Below are 19765 nucleotides of genomic sequence, written 5' to 3'. Positions count from 1 at the left end.
AATTGCACACATGGTACCTGGTACACATACATAAATATATCTTTCTAAAAAGAGCGACCGAGCAAAAATAAGTGCGTGTAAATGCTAAGTGCATTTACTTTTTCCCTCAATATACAGTAACGTCCAATTGAAGTGCAACACTTGAATTTTTTTACATTTTGGGAAAGTATGATAGATTTCGAAAAACCAAAGACATGTTTTTAGGAAATTTCCTTCATGTTCGACTGGTAAAAGTTTTATCCCGATCGGATACAAAATGGCCGAATGGCAGGGGTTGGAGTGAAAAAGTGCATTTTGGAACTTTTTGAAAAATTCGAGATCTAGTAGTTCCGGAAGGAAATTCGGATTTCTAATTAGGGCACGAGAGAGAGCATCCTTCGGCATTAAAAAAAACACCCCCATTGAACCCCTGTAGGATCACTCTAGGGGGAGTTGCGCCCCCCTGAAGTGAAAACACTTAAATGGCCATAACTTCCGAACGTCGGCCAATCTAGTCCAGTTTCTGCATGATATCATCTTTAATGATACTACAGATTCTCACAAAATTATTGTTCTCGGAGATGATCCCGTGACGGAGATCTCGAGATTTCGCAAGCGCACCCGAAGCTTCCCCGCCCTTTTTCATTAGGAATGCGATGAAATAGAAGTTTCATATTTATCGACGTTGTAGCTGAGATTTCAACGATTAAAACGCGCCTTTACACATCCACATATGAGTTTGCTAAGGGGTTAAATTATCCGTTTGAAAAAACGCCTAAATTTTGCGAGTTCCGCTCGAGGCGCTCGAGGGACAATTGCTTGGCGCGCGTGGTAGGGTAGTAGTAATAAATATGAAACTTCTATTTCATCGCATTCCTAATCAAAAAGGGCGGGGAAGCTTCGGGTGCGCTTGCGAAATCTCAAGATCTCGGTCACGGAATCATCTTCGAGAACAATAATTTTGTGAGAATCTGTAGTATCATTAAAGATGATATCATGCAGAAACTGGACTAGATTGGCCGACGTTCGGAAGTTATGGCCATTTAAGTGTTTTCACTTCAAGGGGGCGCAACTCCCCCTAGAGTGATCCTACAGGGGTTCAATGGGGGTGTTTTTTTTTAATGCCGAAGGATGCTCTCTCTCGTGCCCTAATTAGAAATACGAATTTCCTTCCGGAACTACTAGATCTTGAATTTTTCAAAAAGTTCCAAAATGCACTTTTTCACTCCAACCCCTGCCATTCGGCCATTTTGTATCCGATCGGGATAAAACTTTTACCAGTCGAACATGAAGGAAATTTCCTAAAAACATGTCTTTGGTTTTTCGAAATCTATCATACTTTCCCAAAATGTAAAAAAATTCAAGTGTTGCACTTCAATTGGACGTTACTGTATAACGAGGGAAATACGAAATCAACGCAAAATCGTGTAATCAATTAACATATAAATCCAGAAGATTCGCCTAGTGAATCCGGATTTAAGTGATCGAATGAATCAATTAAGGACATCTCAAAGATGATAACGTCAAAGTAATATCAATTATTTATTACAATATATTAACAAACCAATCTGTTATAAGAACTAAATCATTCAATAAATGAAAAGAAAGTTCTTGGGAAAGTTACGTGAAGTGCGTGGTAAGTTTCGAGCCAATGAAGGGGAAATCCATAAAATGTGAGAAACTCTTCTCGACATGCTTTATGCTCCTTCATTATCGCTGGATATTAAGGAAATTATAGCGCTTTTTCGTGCATTAACCACAATACTTTCTCCATTCATGCATACTTTGATGCCGCTATTTCCATGTTCTTTCAATGGAAAACTTCCTCATTTGATTAATCTTCTTGGCCCGCGACCTCCACTTCTCCTTCTCCTTTCTATTTGAAGGTCTGTACCTGACTGATTGTCGTACTGTTACATTTCGTCAAAGTTCTAGCTGAACTGGAGCGTATAATACACCGCGAAGATGACACACAAAATAGCCAGGGCCGTCGATCTGAAACTCATTTGCGTATTTGGTGTGACTCAAACAAGACAGATTGATAAACAAGCTTCAGTTCAAAGAAGAAACCAGGCAAGGATGTTGAAATTGGAACGACGCTCGTTTGAAATCATAGTATGTTTCAATTATTTTAATTAACGCAAATACAAAATATCTCTCTTCAATATATACAAATATTTATATACTTGTTATCCTATAATATGGTCTTTTAGAATTCCCTGTGGAAGCCATCTTTGTCTATGCTCCTGTTCCTTGTATCCTTGTGCGATACTCGTTCCAAAGAACTTTTTGAGTAATTACATAATTTTGACTTCTATTGCTTAAAATCTCTGACTGTAATTTGCCTGTTTGACAGTAATTTTTTTATTTAGTCTGCAGTTGGCAGCTGGAAATGCCGTTACCTTTGATAAAAGATATCAGTACCCAATGAAAAAGGAGGTGACAGCTAGTGTCGGCTATGGCGTAAGTAAAATTAAAAAGTAAAGTAAGTAGACCTGAAAAAGAAGAGTGATCTGTTGCATCTTGAATTACAGAATTATCTACATCCGTTTTATTACCAGGGAGTCAAAAAGAAGATGTATCCCTGTGCAGTGGAATGCGGTAACTATAATTTTTAATCTTTTTATCACACAAGCTATCGTCTTTAAGAAGCTATCTCTTTCTTTTATCCTATTAAAACAGAAGAATGGTCGTCAATGGAGAACATGTATGAAGAACCAGATGAATCCGGAAGTGAACAAGCAGCCTCTATAATTACACCTCGACCGGATATCTCTTCAATTAAAATAACTACAGTGACTCCTTTACGCTCTTATAAAGACGTTTCATCTTTTCGTTCCAAAATCAACGAATCAGATTCTGCCGCCTCTAATAGGGTTCCTCAATTCGACAAGGATAGTCATGACCTTATCAAGCTAATACAGGAGTCATCAAAGTTGTATCCAAATAATGAAGAACCAAGTCTTGACGAGGAGGAAAATTCACCGCAAAAAGAATCAATAGATGATTTGAGTGACGATCCTTGGTTTGGAAATTTATACAATTTGGATAAGGAAATAGGTGAATTAGAGAACGATGAATATTTTGATTCCGCTGATCTTGTTGATCCCATTGATACAAGCTTGAGTTACAATCCACCGGAATTTGATGATACTCCTCACAATCGTAAAAGCAAGTATCCTGGAAGGGTAAAAGGAAATTATGTGAGACATAAAATTCGGGAAGAGCATCTGGAGGGATCAAGAACTGACTTTTTACCTAAAACGAACAACTTCATTAGAAATGATCCGTATGAAAAGGACTCACAGAAGCAGAACAATTTTCCTACGGCTCTGCAAGGATTTGTACCTTCCCAACCATTCCCTGATCCTAATATTAAGGATGGTAATGAAGCGTATCATCAAAACTATAAGGAACTCGATGTAATAACAAATCATAGGAATCCGATTAGACCAGCTTCTAGTTTGCAAAATCTTCCATTACATCAAGGCCAAAAAAATTACAATCAGCAACAAATGAATTCTGTGAATTATTCTCCATGGACGGGAAACAGAGTACGACCCAGTGGAAATAGGTATCGGAATTCCGGTAGACCACAAACTATTGGTTTTTCTAGACTAGTTAATTCTGCCGTGGAAAAACCTGTACTGTGTTCAAGTTTGCAAAATGTCCCTGGAAGACGACCTCAATATGGAAACGTACCAAACAAATTTTTGCATACAAATACAGGACGACCTATACGTATATTCAAATCACTTTCACACCATGACAAGCCATTTTCTTTAAATTACCAAGCACACCGGTGGCTGCCGAACGGAGAAGGCCTCCCTCGGGATCAAAGATTTCTAGGAAAGCCTCGAAAAAGAGTTCAGGATCAACCACGAAAAATCTACATAATTAAAAAATGGTAATCCTGTTCATTTATTAATGCGTTCATTATAATAATCATTCCAAAGCATGATAAATTTCGTCAGAAAATAATTCACTAGTATTTATGTTTCCTTCAAAATTGTAAATGGTAAACTTGACTCATAGTATTATATAATACAGATATGCTATATTAATCGTTCATCGCAATGCTCGTCAATAAATTTGTATAAAATTCTTAATTTTTTTTGCGTTCTCATTTTGTTTCTCCTTCACTCTTGTTAATACTAGTATTGCAAACTTCTTATTAGCCTAATAATAATAAAGCTACTATTATTGCTATTGTTACTACGTCTTCTATTAAAAATATGGAACCTAATAAGGAAGAGATTATCAAAGAATCCTCTAGATTCTGTACGAGTCTTTCTTCAGAGAAATACTCACTCTATGCCAGGGAAAGTGTCAAGTGAAAGTTGTTGCACAAGTGATATTTATATGTCGTTGTCCTGTAAACGTTCCTGGAATTTGTTGTTGTTGATATGGTTACGCATAGCGATTATGCTGTATATTTATCCTCGACCTCAAAACTCCGAAAATCAATTCGCGGCCAAGCGTCCAGATCAGAGAATCGTGCGTATGCTGCATCCGATAGATGAATGTCCTTCCTTACTTCACTAAATGATTAAAAAATAAGAATAGGACGATAAGATGAAACTTCAATACAATACAACGAAAATAAAAAAGTAATATCTCGTAAGTCTCATCGCTTAGAGAGCTAATTAAATGTTCTTACAAAATGCCTGACGAAAACGCATCTATTGGACTGCTATCTAGGTACCCAGCCTGCTCCAGGAAGAGAGGTCTATTGTCCTCTTTGTGTACGACGTAATTCCAAGTAATGCAGAAAGCAATAATTACACTAAGTAAATTTAACAGCCAGAGAACGAGTCCCTTCGAAGCCAAAATAGCCATGGTGACCATTACTATTGGTAATAACGTCGGGAGATTGACGGCGTCATCCGAAAGTAATATGCTCTAAACAAAATAAAAAATTAGAAATTATTTCAAAGATGCATTGTAACAACAAAATTATAATACTCACTTGATAATCCGCAAAGTCATACCCGAAGTATAAGGTCAGAGCACTGTCCACTGAGCAAATCCCCAAAGTCAAGATAATCCACGGCACTAGAAAGTAGTGCAGCTTCTTCTTTTTATAAATAGGCCCTGAAATGTCATATAACTATAATTCGTTGTTCTAATTAGTAACGAATATTTCAGGCATCAAATGGATTGTCATTGAATTACTGATATTCACCACACATAATAACAATGCTAAACACAACCCATAATAACGAAATTACGATGTAACATATAAACCAGTAGAATAGCCACCCAGGTCGTATAATGTTAGGAAGTATTTCGTGAACTGTAGTCGTATTATATACATGACAATCATCACCTGAAATTATACAATAGAATAAAAACTTGTCAAAGATGTTGGAATTAATTAAATTACCACTAAAAAGAACAATAACGTTAGAGGCAATGGAGAACGGAGACCAAATACCTTGAAAGTATATTCCCACCATAAGAGGGAAAAAGTGTATTTCAGAATTATTCGATTCTACAGTAATAATACAGAGATGTGTTAACAAAGCCAATGTTGCCACAGCACCCAATATCAGTCCTTGTATCTAGAAAAACAATTCGAACAGACACTTCCTCTCATTCTTATTCACATTCTCATCAATATTACCCTTGTCTTTCTATCACTGATATGTAATTGCTTACCAAACCTGATATACCAAGGATGACACTCAACGGCCTAATAAATATTGAAAGAGCCATTTAAATTACACCAGGACGAAAAAATGTCAAGGATACGCTTTATATTCTTACGCATAGGTTACAGCCTTGGTGGATACCTTACGCACGTTATTAAATTTGTAATCTATTGATATCGTCGATAGCACACTTAATAATAGCGACAGATATACGCATTCTCTGACTAACTCTGGCTCTCTTGTATCTGATAAAATAAAAAGTTCGGCCCTCGTTAATATGATAAAACCGATACTAGTACAACGTAAGAGGGGGAGTGACGTTATCAGAATATCGCAAAAGAAAATGATTTTGAAAGACCTTGACATAATCATTGAGGACGTAATTATTCGAAAGAAAATGATTATCAGTTTAAATAGTTGACCATGATAAGAATTTCTCAGTCTTCTTCAGTTATTCAAGACTTTGGAAGTCTGTAAAGTCCACCGGATAGGAGTAACTGGTGTTCCCTGACTTTTCTGTCTAAAAAGTGACGCAATTCCGGTAGCCCGCACTCCACAGCACCGGGTCCTTGGGAAGCAAACATTTTAAGCATTTGGTGTATCCTATCTAGTGGCATTGAGTCTAGATTAGTTAACATCCCGACTATGTAAGACCAAAAGACTTGAAGTTCTTCTTCGCGCTGATCACTAGCTGAAGCCATGGCGCTCTCAACTTCCTCTTCTTCAACTATTGATTCTGTTACTGAACGGTTTTTAACGGCATTTTCTTCTTGCAGGACGAAAACATCAGTCGTTGTTTCCTTGAGTAACCCTTGAGACACCCAAAATGTAATTTTGCGTCGTATTACAGTGGCTGGTGCGTGCATCACTTCAGCTAGTTCCTCTACTGCCCACTCGTCTATTCAAATATTGGAATAAAAATTACGAAAAGTGATTATACCCCTTTGTATTTAGTTTTAATTAATAAACGATTAAATTTCATAATTACTTACTTTTATCTTGAAAATGTAAAATAATAGTTGCATGAATAGGAGTGACGTTTATGTCAAATTTTCGTTCTTTCAGTTCAATCTCAAGATGAACATTACCCAAGTGCGGCTTCCAGCAGAGGGTTCTGTTTCCTTTTAAAGCCTCGAAAGCTTTTACATACTTCGCCAGTTGTTCCTGTACATTTTTCGGTAGCTGAAGTTTCCATTCTTCTTTGAATGGTGGCCAAAATTGGGCTGAGAGAATAAGTGCACTCGTTAAGAAGTATTGTTCCTCGAGCGTATAACTTGTGTCCGATTGGATATTCCCGTCGATTCTCTTAGAATCATATACGTCTTTCAGCATGACTTCACAATAATGCAATTGATTTTCTCCAAAACGTCTTTTTAATAGTTCCAAATGTCTAATTTCACGCTCTGTGTGATAATTCAATTGGGAGAGTAGTCTATCCGCTAATAGAGTCCTATATTCGTTTACAAATAAATCCTGGCTCCCATATACATTTACCAGCATTGAAATAATGTCAGACATTCGACGCTGAGTTGATTTACCTGTAAGAAAAAGATGTATCTAATAGTATACCAATGCTATCTTTAAAAAATTACTGGACTCAATAAATATTAATATATGACAACATACAAGGGTCAGCATCTACAGGATCTGGTAGCCATTTTTCCCAATTTTCATCTTCCTCTTCCACAGATCCTTCATCCAGCTGTAAATATTCGCCTTTGATCAGTTCGTCTGCTAAGTCACTTGGTGAATCGTCCAGCAATCCACTGATGACACATCTTACAGTATCTTCTCTACTTCTCAGATATACCCTTACAATAGGAGGTTCATTCATGTTAACGAGAAATTTATGAATAAGAAATTGTCACTCTTTGAAGATACATACTTGACTGGCTCAGTGACAGTTTCTAAAAGGACACCCGATGGATCCAATTGTCTTAAAGCTTTTATAGCTGCAATATAGGCCGTCAATATGTCTGGTGTATTAACACCAGGATGTAACAGTCTTGTTTTTAATGCCTCCTGCAATGTTTCTACAAGAACTTTTCGTAAATCAGTCCTCTCCAGGCAAATTCGAAGATCATCTATTGCTGGCTGAGAATCAGGATATTCTAGAAAACCAATATATGAATTAGAATAATTCGTTTTCATTTTGACATTATGTTCAAAGAGAAGATCCATACTGATTTGGATAATTACCTATTATTATATTAAATAATTGCTCAATTCGGATTTTTGTGTAAGTCTCATATAAGAAATGTAGTAGCTTCTGCTTGAATTTGCTTATCGCTTCGCGAATCGGCTGACTTAGAGCAACTGATTTTGATGATCCACCAGAATAAATTCTTGTAAGCCAATTCATGACAACTGTTTCAAGCCACTGTAATAAATATGATAAAAAAGTATTACATCAAAATTTACTAAGGAAATTTGAAATTGACTGGGTAACACTAACATTTTCTAGTAGTTCCAATTGTGAGACATCAAATGTTCCTTCGCAAGATTTCCTGACATGACTTTCGATTCGTATATGTATCAATAAAGTTAACACATTTCCTACGAGTCTCTCAAGCAATTCCAATTCAATAAGTTTTCTATTTGTTTCATGGAACATGAATACTATCAATTGACATTGGCAATTTTCTAACTCATATTTACAGCCTCCACATTGGCTCTGCGGACCATCACCTAACAAATTACCTGTAAGAAAATATTACTATAAATAAATGTTTAATTAATCATCTAATGTCTTGATATGTACCATGTATTGAAGAATCAGTATTGCAAAATACATTGAAAGCAATCTTGTAAAATTGTTTGATGATTGTTTCATGCCCAAATGGAAGTTGGCTCAGTAGAGTTGATCTGACTGTTAGATTAAACCTTCCAAGAACATTAGATAGACTATGTCCTAAATACTTGGCAATCTCACACTGTGCTTGCAATACTTGCAATCTCTTGAGCAATGGTAGAAACTCCGAAAGATTTGAATAAAGCCCATCAACCGCATTTTTGAAGCGCTCAAATCCATACTCCTCTTCAGTGACATTAGTAAACTCTTTCCAAAATACTGGAGCAACGTTTGATCGTATAAACTGTTCGATACTTTGAAATACGAGACGGTCCACACGTGGCGCAATATTCAAGACTTTTATGTCATTGACTATTTTAGCAAATTGGTCATCAGTGCATTTAGTTTGTAGCTACAGCAAAAAGCATGGTGTACAGGTAAAATCAATATTCACAAAATTGACTGTTTATTACTCTTATGCTTCTAATAGTTTGAAAAAGTTAACAACACCTAATATGCAAACCTGCTGATTAAGAATGGGAAATGCAAATTCTATCTGCGAGAAAATTGATTTTTGATCATTGTCAACAACAGCCATCATTTGAACAAACGTAATAAACAGTCCCAATAATTAATCAGAAACTATTTGTTGGACACACGACATTTCCATGTTTAGCCTGCTCAGACTGTTAGCATAGAGTCCATGGAGACTAGAGTAGAGGACTCCCATCTCTAATAGGGGAATCAACGAAAATACGACACCAGAAATGCGTCGAAAATAAGAAATTCACTATTTCGCCGATGGCGTCACTGTTGTCAATAACTAACCTATATATAGATATAGAAGCAATGTAGATTATATATACAGGGTGTTCCGAAACTACCTGATGCGAACAAGGTTTGTATGACGTATACATATATCAATTTATAAAGACCGTGGATATAGAAGCTGAAGATACCGAGACGTGACAAGGCTATGTTTAAAGGTGCAGTATACTATAGGGTGTTCCGAAACTACCTGACCCGATGAGTATAGCGGTGTTCGGGAGGCTTCACTGATCACGAAAATTACCTTCATTTTGTCCGGAAGGTCATAGTTTTTAAATGGGAGCGGGTCAAAATTGACCAGAGGGAGGTGTCAAGAGAAACGTAGACACCTGCGAACTCTGAGTTTTCTTCCCACGCTTTTGTTTCTCGGTAGCTTGTTTCTTGTTTCCAGTCGGCATGTCTTCGGCTGACATCATCCTGCCCGAAGCCACCGAGAAACAAAAGCGAGGGAAGAAAACTCAGAGTTCGCAGGTGTCTACGTTTCTCTTGACACCTCCCTCTGGTCAATTTTGACCCGCTCCCATTTAAAAACTATGACCTTCCGGACAAAATGAAGGTAATTTTCGTGATCAGTGAAGCCTCCCGAACACCGCTATACTCATCGGGTCAGGTAGTTTCGGAACACCCTATAGTATACTGCACCTTTAAACATAGCCTTGTCACGTCTCGGTATCTTCAGCTTCTATATCCACGGTCTTTATAAATTGATATATGTATACGTCATACAAACCTTGTTTTATGCTTCACTCACATCATAAGCTACGTAATATATACGGGTGTCGCTGGCTACACAATGGACAAATTCCAAGTAACATAGAAACCTATCATCTTTCTGGACAATTTTATCTACTCCTACCTGACTTTTACGGACCAGTTACTGGCACATCTCCTCATTGAGGAGGCAGCCATAAGGAAAGGAAGGAAGGAAGGACGAGTGTGACTGTGCTCTTACTGAAACGAACCGAGAACGATTTCGGAATACACCCGTGGTAAAGGGGCGCTCATAGCTCTATTTTGTTTGTTTTTATACTATTCTAGAAGTTGGTGAGCTGTACTATTGTTAAAATAATTACACTTGTAAATTTTGTTTACGGAATAAGTATTTACTAATCATTTTTGTTTTCTGAAGTTGTCTTAAAAATTATATTTTAGTTAGCAAATGAAACTTTATATGCATTGAAATTTTTTACATTGTTATTTGGTGATTTTATAGGTTAATATGAAATACTTATGAGCATGGAAAAATGATGTCAAATGCAGATAGATTAGCTAGCTGTATAGAGCAGAAAAATTGGGATGAATTGTTGCAAATTCTTAAACCAAAATTCTTTCCCAAGGATGACCAAGGGTACGAGAACATTAGCATTTTACTTTTGTAGTCATTGGAATTGAATTTTCATTGGACAACCTAATACGGATTATAATTGGTATTGCATTTTACTTTCAGAAAACTGGTTAGTCCTCAAATCATGGCAATTATTGCTCAGGCACTAACAAATGATCGTAGAGATGTACCTGTTAAAATTAAAATTATCATTTTGAAGTGTCTCATGAATTCTTGTGTTGATGGATATTTACATAAGGAGTATAATACAGAAGAAGTGGATTCTTCCTTAAAGTGTAACAATGTTCTTTATTCAGAGATTTCTAATGTTTTGAGTAGCAGTAATAGGGATACAAACAGGAAAACTTCCTACCCATTCTTCACACATTTTCCCTATACTGGAGTGGCAACATGGGCTGTAGATTATATTACGAGTTATACCACAGATCATGAAAATAGTTCTGAAGATTTGGAAATAATAAGACTATGCATTCAATTTCTTTGCAATTTGTCAACTTTTGCATGTAAAAGCAAAATATATCCAGAATATGAAAATATTCCAAAGAGTATGGAAGAGGATGCATTTAAAAATACAATAATGTATGTCTTAAGTATAATATTCTAAAACATATTCATTATGATATTGAAAAATTAAAACTTTGTGCAGGAATCTTACTCAGCATGAACACATGCCTATAGTTAAAGCTGCTTGTGCTTATATACAGAATACATTGACACACTCATCTGGAAATTATTATACAGATAGTGTAAAAAAACAGTTAATTCTGCTGTTACTAAGACCTGTCCGCCTTGGATGTAAGGCAGCAGCTGATGTCTTGATACATTTAATGAAGGAGCCTAAACGATTGCATTTGGCTTATGAGGATATGCAAATTGAAGATAAATTATGTTTATTGGAATTATTGTACAGTGAATTGCGTAACTCAGTTTACCGTGAAAATAGAGAAGATGATCTCAATGATCTTCCAGTAGATGCAATTGAATTTTTGTCTAAAAAATTTCGAAGGAAGAGTGATTTGATATTGAAAACAGTTGATACATATTTAGATGGCATTGAACCCACTGAAGTTACAATACTACTTGACATTTTAGGAGCCCTTACATCAATAAGCTCGTCTGGACACTGTATACTTCAAAATGATAAAAGTCTTTTAATTAATTGCATATGTAGGTTGAACGCCTCAATGTATCAATCAATGCAGTAAAATCTAAACATGTTTGAATTATAAGAAAAAAATGCTTTTATTACAGTTCTTTTAAAATCGCTGCAAATGTTAGGAAAGGAGTTAAATAATTATTTTACACCAGTACAAAAACTTAGTGAACTTGCGCCTAGTACTCAAGGGATAAAAGACACTAACACATCAGAGGAAAGTATAAGTTCACAAGACAAAGATGTGCAGGCACATCCAGCATTTGGATTTAAGGCAGGATTAGTCCGCGTAATTGGAAATATGATCCATAAACATAAAGAAAATCAAGATTTGGTAAGTAATATTATTTTTTTAGTAAAGTTGTTACCTAAAATAATAGCCTAATACCATACTTCGTAGAAGCAAAGTAAAAGGTATAGCTACTTAATCTTTATTACAAAGCAATTAAGAGTTCCTAAATTATCATTAAAGTTTACATTCTACAATTGATGGGTGCTGCATATTACATTTTCATATAAATCGAAATCATATGATGCATAATTTTTATAGAATGTATACACTTATTTGAATCATCATTATTAATATCTCTTCTTTAGCCTAAGCAGCCTATTTTATTAAAATACGTAACGATTCATAAAAAAAAATATTATATATAATCGATATTTGTTTGATGCTACTTTATTTATGTTCTTGGTCAAATTCGAATGCTTTTTAACAGTTGAAATCGGATTATGAATACGTTTTGTTTATTTATACATTTATGAATCGCAGACAATTCTGTTATGAAATTTTATTCTGTAAAAGCTGCATTTTGGGTTCAGATTTTTAAAGTTTCACGAAATATTCGCCTACGCGACTTGTAGATCCAATTACGTGGAAAATTAAGATATGCATTATGTACATATGCATGTTATTCACAAAAGAATTTAATTATTTATTCAGATTTTCATATACAGATTCAATTTTTCAATATTTTAAACATTATTTCATTCGTACGATTCAAATAATTAACGCTTTGAAAAATCGTATTTTTAATATCGTGTACTATAACATTTGGAATTCTAGGAAATTAAAGTGTATCCCTAAACTTTTTTCCAGCTGCGTGAATCAGACGGCATTCCTCTTCTTCTAGACTGTTGTAACATCGACGCACGAAATCCACGTATCCTGTCTAAACTCTTATTTTTTTCTACAATAAATTATTTTGTTTGATAGTAGGTTGAAATTCCTTAACATTAGAACCCCAGTAATAATCCAGTGGAGTATCATGGCATTACGAAACGCATGTGAAAACAATATGGAAAATCAAGAGGTCATCCGGAATTTAACGAAAATCGGCGTTGTGGACAGTGCAGTACTCCAGGAAATGGGATTGATCCTGAACCAGGATGAAAACAAGAATGCAATCGGTATAGTGCCTCTGGTACGAAATAAATAAAAAGAAAAGAAACAGATTGACAAAAGAGAATGACACCTTGAGATATTCAAAAGTAAGATATAAATCCTCTTCACTGCATCCTTTACTTTGTATTATAAAAGATAATACAAAGTCTATCTCTTTTCTAGTAGTTCTTTAATTTATCGACAAAAAAATATAGTACTACAGTACGAAATTTACATTCTTCTATACCATTTTCTACCATCCTGGACAACTGGTATGTCTGTAATATACTACATATAACTCCAAGACGCAGATTAAAACTATTTGCATTTTTTGACGTTCTTTTTAATCCTCATTTTGAGAATAAATCAGGCCTTTAGATGTAATGTAGTTTACAACATTCAAATTTGCAACTTCATTGACGAGAAAATTATACTATGAACATCGCAAATATAAGCACCAAATATATATATTAGTGAGATAAAGTTTTTTCGATTTCAACATATTTTATATTTTAAGAGAACATTAGCAAATAGGAACAGCCCCCGTGTATTCTGTGTTTGAAATAAAATGTGTAGCACTGTGCCTAGTTGCTGTCAAACGTAAAATCCTATATATAAGGTGGATCTTATTTATTGTTATCTCTTCTGTGGATACGTATGCAATAAAGTTCTTTTCATTAGTCATTTCAGTAAGATTCTGCTATTTACAAATTCAAATAACACGTTCAAACACAAACGCTTAACCGATTCCGTAAAGTGTCCACAAGAAATGTACATCCTGCGATTGGTCAAACGTTCCTTTTTTACGAGCCTGATCAGAGTTGAAGAGAAACAAAGCTGATTGTGAAGGAACACGTGTGATGAACCTTACAATTTAACAGATTTATACGTGAATCGCGGTACCGACGGTATACAACATAGTTTATAGAAATTACAATTCTTATTAATATATTGGGAGCCCATATTTCAGAAAAATTACTTAAGTCTGCAATTCAAAACGATGAAAATCTTTGAATTCAGTACATACGTAAGTTAGGTGCACAAGTGTGCGTTAACACTAAAACTTTTAAAGTTATTGGCAAGAAAACAATTAATCAATGATTCTTCACTGGTCGACAAATTCAGTGAATTAACACCCGGTGGTCAATATATAAAAGAGACCAGTACATCAGAAAAATGTGCATGCTCGAGCGCAGCATTAATTCGATTCATTCGAAATATGATTCAGAAATAACGAAAATCAAGATTTGGTAAGCTATATTACTATCTTCTTTTTAAATAATTCTCATTGATAAAAACTATATAATTTCTTCTTAGATATCTTTGTTAGCGAACTAAAAAAATACAATTCCTAATACTAATTGGTCATCATTGCAAAGAAACAGATTTTTTAATCTTTCAAAGCAGCTTTTAAATAAATACATTACCGACCGACAAAGTTATTAACGTGCTAAAGCTCATGGCGCCCTCTAAGAGAAGCCATAATTACTGTTATAATCAGTCGATAATGGATATTTCATTCTTTATATAAATTATTTTAACAATCATAGAATATAATTTTTGCAAGGAACATATGTATACCACTTTAGATGTCAATATTTCTTTAAATAATTACCATTCGTTTCTCTCCATTGTGCTCATCCACTAAACGTTCAAAGAACCAGCCTAGCGTCGAACAAAGGTAAAATTGAGTGGCCTGTCTCAGCCAGAGACGCAGCGATTTAGTTGCAATCCGATATTCCATTAAGACATTAACAAGATTACGATGTTACTTTCATGCTGCTCCATTTTTCATTTTCAAATGCGAACGCTCGCTGCACCTTGGAGCCAGAATGGGATCGCGTCATGTTTACTTGCACGTCGATGAATCGAAGGCAATCGCGTTATCAAATTTCATTCTATAAAAGCTATATTTTGCGCTCGAGTTTCTAAACCTATATCGACTCTTCGCGCATGCGCCTTACGGATACAATTGTATTGTGAACTAACCTACGAATTGCTGTCCACAGAAGAATCCGGCCATCGATAAACGATGTCATTGGCAGAGTAATGTTTCAATTAATTAAAATGTTTCTTTTATTATTTCCATATGGAGTTTGTTCCATTTCCTGAAGTATTTTCTGCTCACATGGCAATGTAAACAGAAAACTGAAAATACAGCGATCATAAATCTAACAATTAATTATTAAAACACGTATGTTATTTAACAATGCACAAATAAAATACATTAATCCAAGTATATTGCTACTCTACGTTTCACTTATATCAAACTACATATCATAGATTCGTAACAAGTAACATAATTGGTACGTGCAGTGCCTTCAGTATTTGATATAGTCATGGATAAGACAGAAATGATCGCTTGATCCGTTTTCATTATTAATAACTATTGACGTACAAACTCGATTGTAAACACACGTTATGCGATATTGCAAAATGAGCCTGCAATTATATACCATATAGGCATCATTACATGAAATATGATATCCGATTGCATAATGCGTCGTTTTACCTGCAGTTTCAGACTTGTGATTTATGAGACAATAAAAGCCCACTATGAGTTCATAGTATACCGCCTGGAACTGCAAAGCGCGAATACGCAAGACGCATCGATGCACCTTTCAATGCATATAATAAAACCACCTAGGAATTTTATTTTTTTAAGAAAGAATTCGTCGCATCGTGGGTAAAGTATCTGTCAGTTTTTATCTCTTCTTCTGTAATCTTTATCACTCTCCCCCTCCGTCTTCCTCCCTTCACGTCTTATTGTCCACTCCCTTTTTAAAAACACATTTCCCACGGAACACATCTGCCCACAAGATCGCGACGATGACTTACGGTGAAAGATTAACGCCTAGCGTGACATCTTACATGGCAATTTTATTTTACGCGGTGCTTAAAGCTTCATCGCGTTACTCACGCACGCCAATCGGTAATATCGCCTGATCGTAATCGATAATTTACGGCAGCAATCGATAAACGAATCCTTCGTGGGTGCGAAAGCCGCCCACGTATAGTAACCATTTCGTCGATTTACATCGAAGAAAGAATCAGAAGGCAACTTCTCTTATATACGATTTACGACGAACCATGACAAAATTATTTTTACAGGCTTTCCATTCGTGAAGAATCGCTAACTATCTGTACACTGTGTATAAGTAAGGGGAAAGGGTATTTCTTTGTTTTTGTTGAGATATAAATTCAATGTGATAATTTTAGACAAATATGGTAGCATTTATGTAGTCTGTGACTATTATTATATGTGTCACGTAGTGTAATAATATATCTGCTTCGTGTAACTTATGAACTAATCGAACACAGCAATCGGTTTGAGGTTCTTGGTTTATGATCTATGCTTGACGGCGCGTGATTTGCCGCTGCAAAATGTTTTGCGTTTTATGACGTTTCGCACTCCAGCGTATAATGCCTTTGGCTCAATTGGATCCTTCGGAGAAAATCCTGGTTAACGGTTCGAGCGACAGCTATGGTAGCAACTGCAACTGTAAGTGAGGTTGCGTTACGTGAAGGATTATTGAATGTGAGGTTAGGTCGAGGAATTGCATATAAAAAGAAAAACTTTTGTCGGTACATTAGTCTTGTTATGTTTGTAATAGATACTTTTGTAATAGATATATATATTAGAGAATTAGCAAATATACTTGAGTATAATTTTAGAAAATCGGGAAATATTGTTAAGTGTATGAGTACAACAATCGCTTGCGTATGTAAATGCATAGCGAAAGTACGCCGGGTTATACGAGACTTCCATAAACTTCGAGATATTACTTTTAATTTAAATATCAACTCATCTCGAACGATCAATCTTGCTCGTGTGTAATTGAGTGTAATTAACGCGAAATTTATCAGCTAATTACAAGCGGGGTTAATTGCCTTAGGTAATTATCGGGGTAAAAAAAAAGTTGACTTCGTGACCGCGCGCCGCAATCCGGAAAACTTGATGCCTGTCTCTTGATTATTTCAGGATCCGTGTATGGGGAATTGAAAATTCATATAGTTCCAAAATAGCATTCAAGTCGTAAGTACTTTATATATATATGTATAATATATATACATTTTCAAACAAGCATATAATAATTATTTTTATTTTCATGGGCGTTAACGAAAAATCACTTATAAAAAAGTTCTTAAGTGCGATCTTGGAATCTTCATCATCGGTTTACCTCGATTAATATTCATACCTGTGTACGAAGGTGATTCTTTAAGGTTACTCCACATGAGAGATCGGCGACCGTCTAAATGCTCATCGCGCCCTCGATAATTGAGCCAGCGCAATAAATTGTTCTTAAAAATTCGTAAGGATATGCAATTTCTGTACGGTTACTCATTTGGTTACTGATTAAAAGCTTCATTTTTTACGTATAATCACGTTTTAACTTTTGTATTCGATATATGAAGCTACAAGCGATCGTCATGTCAACTTGAAGAAGAATAGCCGGTCGGTGACAAAGAAATTTTTAATGGCCCCAAAAAAGTCAAATAAAAAGGAAATAATGATACATCCCTTATATTACTATAACCTACAAAATGATTCTGTGCCGGTACCTAATAAGTCTTGATGATTTTTTTCTGTTTTTCATTAAAAAAGAAAATCTGCCGACTGCGCCTGCGCCTACGCGAAACTCCTCTCAAAGCGCCGCTCTGTAATATATATGTATTTCCTATGCCCTCATATGCCTAACATACTGTCCAACATGTTCCACGAGTACACGATATGAACCTTAGGCCTTGTTCACACGACTGTTCCACGACGAATCGCTAATTAAGAGCTGAGGAATAAATGTCACAAAGATTCCAAGAATTTCATGAAAAGTTTCATTTTTAAATTATATTATATAACATATGGAGGAGGATGAAAAACTTTTTTATTTATTATATAATTGCATCTTCATTCTGAAAGGGTTTTCACTTGTGACGAGAAGCGGACGACGAACAGAGATAGTTTCGATAGTTAATGTCTAGCACATATGGTGCGCACGCCGTAAATGTTACGGAAGAGGGTAAATTTCTGTAATAGCCTCTAAAAACACGATCCTTCCATTTTATGAGTCGTAAAGCCAGTAATATTCGGAGCAGGTTCAATTTCAATGGATCCACTAGCGATTAAAGGTAATAGTCGTGGAATATTATAAAAATCAAAAATAAATATCTTGATAGCGCAGTATCAAAAGTATTTAATCACCTTTAAAAATTATTCGACAATCTTCCAATGTGAATTTCGATAAAACAAATTTATACAAAATCAACCAACATATCTATGCAACTTAATTTACCACGAAAAGGGGGTGCACTCGGAAGTCGTTCTGCCAGGTATATCAATAAATTAGTACTTATTTGATGTCTCGCTAATTGCAAGTTGTCCGTTTAATTGCTTGATTTATGCCAGACGCTCGTTAGGTACACGGCGACGTTACAAACTGCACTGATCATCCGAGCCAAGCAGTGTATTCATTCGAGGATCAGAGATGAAGGGTGTTTTTTTTTTAAATTCATTTAGAGAGGCTCAAAGAGAAACCGTTTCTGCTACCAACCCCTAGGAATTATATACTGTTTTCATAGTTTTTTTAGGGGTGTCAGCAGTCTCGTGCGATTTTCCACTAACCCTCTATCCTGCAATGCGTAATCGCAAGGAACGATCTCCATTGAAATGAAATCCGGATAATTCTCGTGTTTGCGGTGGGATGTGGGCATTATCTTTATGACCTCAAAGAAGAGTCGCGGAGGGGCGCGCGCATGCGCACTGCGCGACAAGCCGAAACGAGAGAACTTGTTATCAGACTACAGTGGCTGGTACCTGCACCAATTATCATTCTGTGATATTAATATTCAGAATTAGACAGTGTTCATTCTCGGCTTCTCAAGAGTATATGTGTTATTTGTCGAAGAGAGTAGTTTTTGCAGAGTGTGTATCGTGAATTGAGTGGGGGAAACAAAATTTTTAATTAATTATTTATATAAATTTGGCATTGCGCTATTTTGAGGGCGATTTCACTTACGTATTGGCTACTTTGAGGACGTGTGGTTGTTTTGAGGACCATAAAGCAGTGTGATACACCAAATTTGTTCAAATTTTTTTAATGCTAGGCATTCGGAGCTGTTACGGGCTCAGAAAGCATTACGTTATGTTAGAATAGGGTAAAATTCTAATGCAGTGACGTCCCAAGGTTTAGTTTTTTTTTTTTTTTTTTTTTATAAAAAAATATCAGCTCGCTATTGTGAACGTCGCTTTATGGTACCGTGTCCACAAACTATCGGAATGGCACATTAATATATAAATACATATATAATTCAAAGTGGTATGAAATGTAATAAAAATGTTGAGTGTTAAATAAGCGTGAAGCATGACGGATATTCGACGTCTTCTATTTCGGTAAGTCGTTGAGCATTTAATTTGAGTTATGCTCCAGCAACCTGAAGAATAGTCCAGGCTATTATGAAATATTTTGATATTTATATGTGTATCCGATATAAATATTTAAGCAGTGCCGTTGTCTTTCATTGCCAGGAGAAAATACAAGGCGCCTATTGTAGTCTGGTTAAAATCTTGATATCACTGTACAGTGAAAGCGTATCAAAGGGATCTTCAAACTTTCGAAACTTTCACGTGAAGACT

At 35.6% G+C, this 19765-nt stretch overlaps 5 protein-coding genes and 1 long non-coding RNA gene across 14 annotated transcripts in view; 4 read left to right on the top strand and 2 right to left on the bottom strand.

The window, feature by feature from the left end:
• Positions 1-1269: 1269 nt before the first annotated feature.
• Positions 1270-4088, top strand: LOC107264950. The gene is made up of 5 exons (XM_015733796.2): positions 1270-2094; positions 2193-2272; positions 2352-2442; positions 2514-2580; positions 2662-4088. The coding sequence occupies exons 1-5, from the start codon at positions 1945-1947 to the stop codon at positions 3888-3890; spliced, it is 1617 nt and encodes a 538-aa protein (XP_015589282.1). The 5' UTR covers positions 1270-1944; the 3' UTR covers positions 3891-4088.
• On the bottom strand, positions 3038-5777 carry LOC107264949. Of its 3 annotated transcripts, none has more exons than XR_003058929.1 (7): positions 5641-5777; positions 5417-5543; positions 5165-5308; positions 4949-5073; positions 4640-4881; positions 4291-4520; positions 3038-3159 (listed from the first exon to the last, which is right to left on the bottom strand). XR_003058929.1 is itself a non-coding variant. In XM_015733794.2 (6 exons), exons 1-6 carry the CDS (start codon positions 5695-5697, stop codon positions 4403-4405), a joined length of 813 nt encoding a protein of 270 aa, XP_015589280.1. In that variant the 5' UTR covers positions 5698-5777; the 3' UTR covers positions 3877-4402. The 3 variants fall into 3 exon arrangements, 1 of the variants encoding a protein (XP_015589280.1); XR_001537075.2 differs by lacking the exon at positions 3038-3159 and adding an exon at positions 3877-4221; XM_015733794.2 differs by lacking the exon at positions 3038-3159 and having other exon boundaries at positions 3877-4520.
• Positions 5414-9210, bottom strand: LOC107264948 (anaphase-promoting complex subunit 2). Its single transcript, XM_015733793.2, has 8 exons — positions 8948-9210; positions 8395-8836; positions 8089-8333; positions 7833-8013; positions 7519-7744; positions 7260-7444; positions 6626-7171; positions 5414-6531 (listed from the first exon to the last, which is right to left on the bottom strand). The coding sequence occupies exons 1-8, from the start codon at positions 9023-9025 to the stop codon at positions 6089-6091; spliced, it is 2346 nt and encodes a 781-aa protein (XP_015589279.1). The 5' UTR covers positions 9026-9210; the 3' UTR covers positions 5414-6088.
• An 820-nt stretch (positions 9211-10030) lies between these two features.
• Positions 10031-13818, top strand: LOC107264957. 7 transcript variants are annotated; one of them, XR_001537080.2, is made up of 8 exons: positions 10032-10241; positions 10466-10600; positions 10700-11176; positions 11244-11764; positions 11849-12084; positions 12850-12913; positions 12999-13241; positions 13321-13818. XR_001537080.2 is itself a non-coding variant. In XM_015733804.2 (7 exons), exons 2-7 carry the CDS (start codon positions 10497-10499, stop codon positions 13187-13189), a joined length of 1593 nt encoding a protein of 530 aa, XP_015589290.1. In that variant the 5' UTR covers positions 10031-10296; positions 10466-10496; the 3' UTR covers positions 13190-13818. The 7 variants fall into 7 exon arrangements, 4 of the variants coding, with proteins under 4 accessions (XP_015589290.1, XP_015589291.1, XP_015589292.1 ...); XR_001537079.2 differs by having other exon boundaries at positions 13318-13818; XR_001537078.2 differs by having other exon boundaries at positions 12999-13290; positions 13344-13818.
• A 2687-nt stretch (positions 13819-16505) lies between these two features.
• On the top strand, positions 16506-17644 carry LOC112493937. Its single transcript, XR_003058928.1, has 3 exons — positions 16506-16636; positions 17117-17170; positions 17277-17644. It is a non-coding gene; the product is annotated as an uncharacterized LOC112493937 (long non-coding RNA).
• Positions 17645-19371: 1727 nt separating this feature from the next.
• Positions 19372-19765, top strand: part of LOC107264923 (protein Wnt-2) — a 52360-nt gene continuing 51966 nt past the window's right edge. Inside the window, exon 1 of the mRNA XM_015733730.2 lies at positions 19372-19522. Coding sequence (XP_015589216.1) covers positions 19494-19522 — 29 coding nt within the window. The 5' untranslated portion in view covers positions 19372-19493. The remainder of the gene's footprint in view (positions 19523-19765) is intronic.

The sequence above is a fragment of the Cephus cinctus genome, unplaced genomic scaffold (genome assembly GCF_000341935.2).
Source record: "Cephus cinctus unplaced genomic scaffold, Ccin1 Ccin1_scaffold0204, whole genome shotgun sequence".
NCBI classification, from domain to species: Eukaryota; Metazoa; Arthropoda; class Insecta; order Hymenoptera; family Cephidae; genus Cephus; species Cephus cinctus.
This window is presented reverse-complemented; position numbering and strand designations above follow the sequence as displayed.

Excerpts from the sequence above, each read along its gene's own strand:
- LOC107264950 (XM_015733796.2), top strand. The coding sequence starts at position 1,945 with ATGACACACAAAATAGCCAGGGCCGTCGATCTGAAACTCATTTGCGTA. Across the intron at positions 2,273-2,351 it reads CGTTCCAAAGAACTTTTTGA|TCTGCAGTTGGCAGCTGGAA; the intron begins GTAATTACATAA and ends TTTTTTATTTAG. Across the intron at positions 2,581-2,661 it reads TCCCTGTGCAGTGGAATGCG|AAGAATGGTCGTCAATGGAG; the intron begins GTAACTATAATT and ends CTATTAAAACAG.
- LOC107264949 (XM_015733794.2), bottom strand. The coding sequence starts at position 5,697 with ATGGCTCTTTCAATATTTATTAGGCCGTTGAGTGTCATCCTTGGTATA. Across the intron at positions 5,544-5,640 it reads TCCTTGGTATATCAGGTTTG|ATACAAGGACTGATATTGGG; the intron begins GTAAGCAATTAC and ends TTGTTTTTCTAG. Across the intron at positions 5,074-5,164 it reads TAGCATTGTTATTATGTGTG|GGCCTATTTATAAAAAGAAG; the intron begins GTGAATATCAGT and ends ATGACATTTCAG.
- LOC107264948 (XM_015733793.2), bottom strand. The coding sequence starts at position 9,025 with ATGATGGCTGTTGTTGACAATGATCAAAAATCAATTTTCTCGCAGATA. Across the intron at positions 7,745-7,832 it reads ATTATTTAATATAATAATAG|AATATCCTGATTCTCAGCCA; the intron begins GTAATTATCCAA and ends TTGGTTTTCTAG. Across the intron at positions 7,445-7,518 it reads ACTGTCACTGAGCCAGTCAA|GGTATATCTGAGAAGTAGAG; the intron begins GTATGTATCTTC and ends TCCTATTGTAAG.
- LOC107264957 (XM_015733804.2), top strand. The coding sequence starts at position 10,497 with ATGATGTCAAATGCAGATAGATTAGCTAGCTGTATAGAGCAGAAAAAT. Across the intron at positions 11,765-11,848 it reads TCTTTTAATTAATTGCATAT|TTCTTTTAAAATCGCTGCAA; the intron begins GTAGGTTGAACG and ends CTTTTATTACAG. Across the intron at positions 12,914-12,998 it reads CATCGACGCACGAAATCCAC|TAATAATCCAGTGGAGTATC; the intron begins GTATCCTGTCTA and ends TTAGAACCCCAG.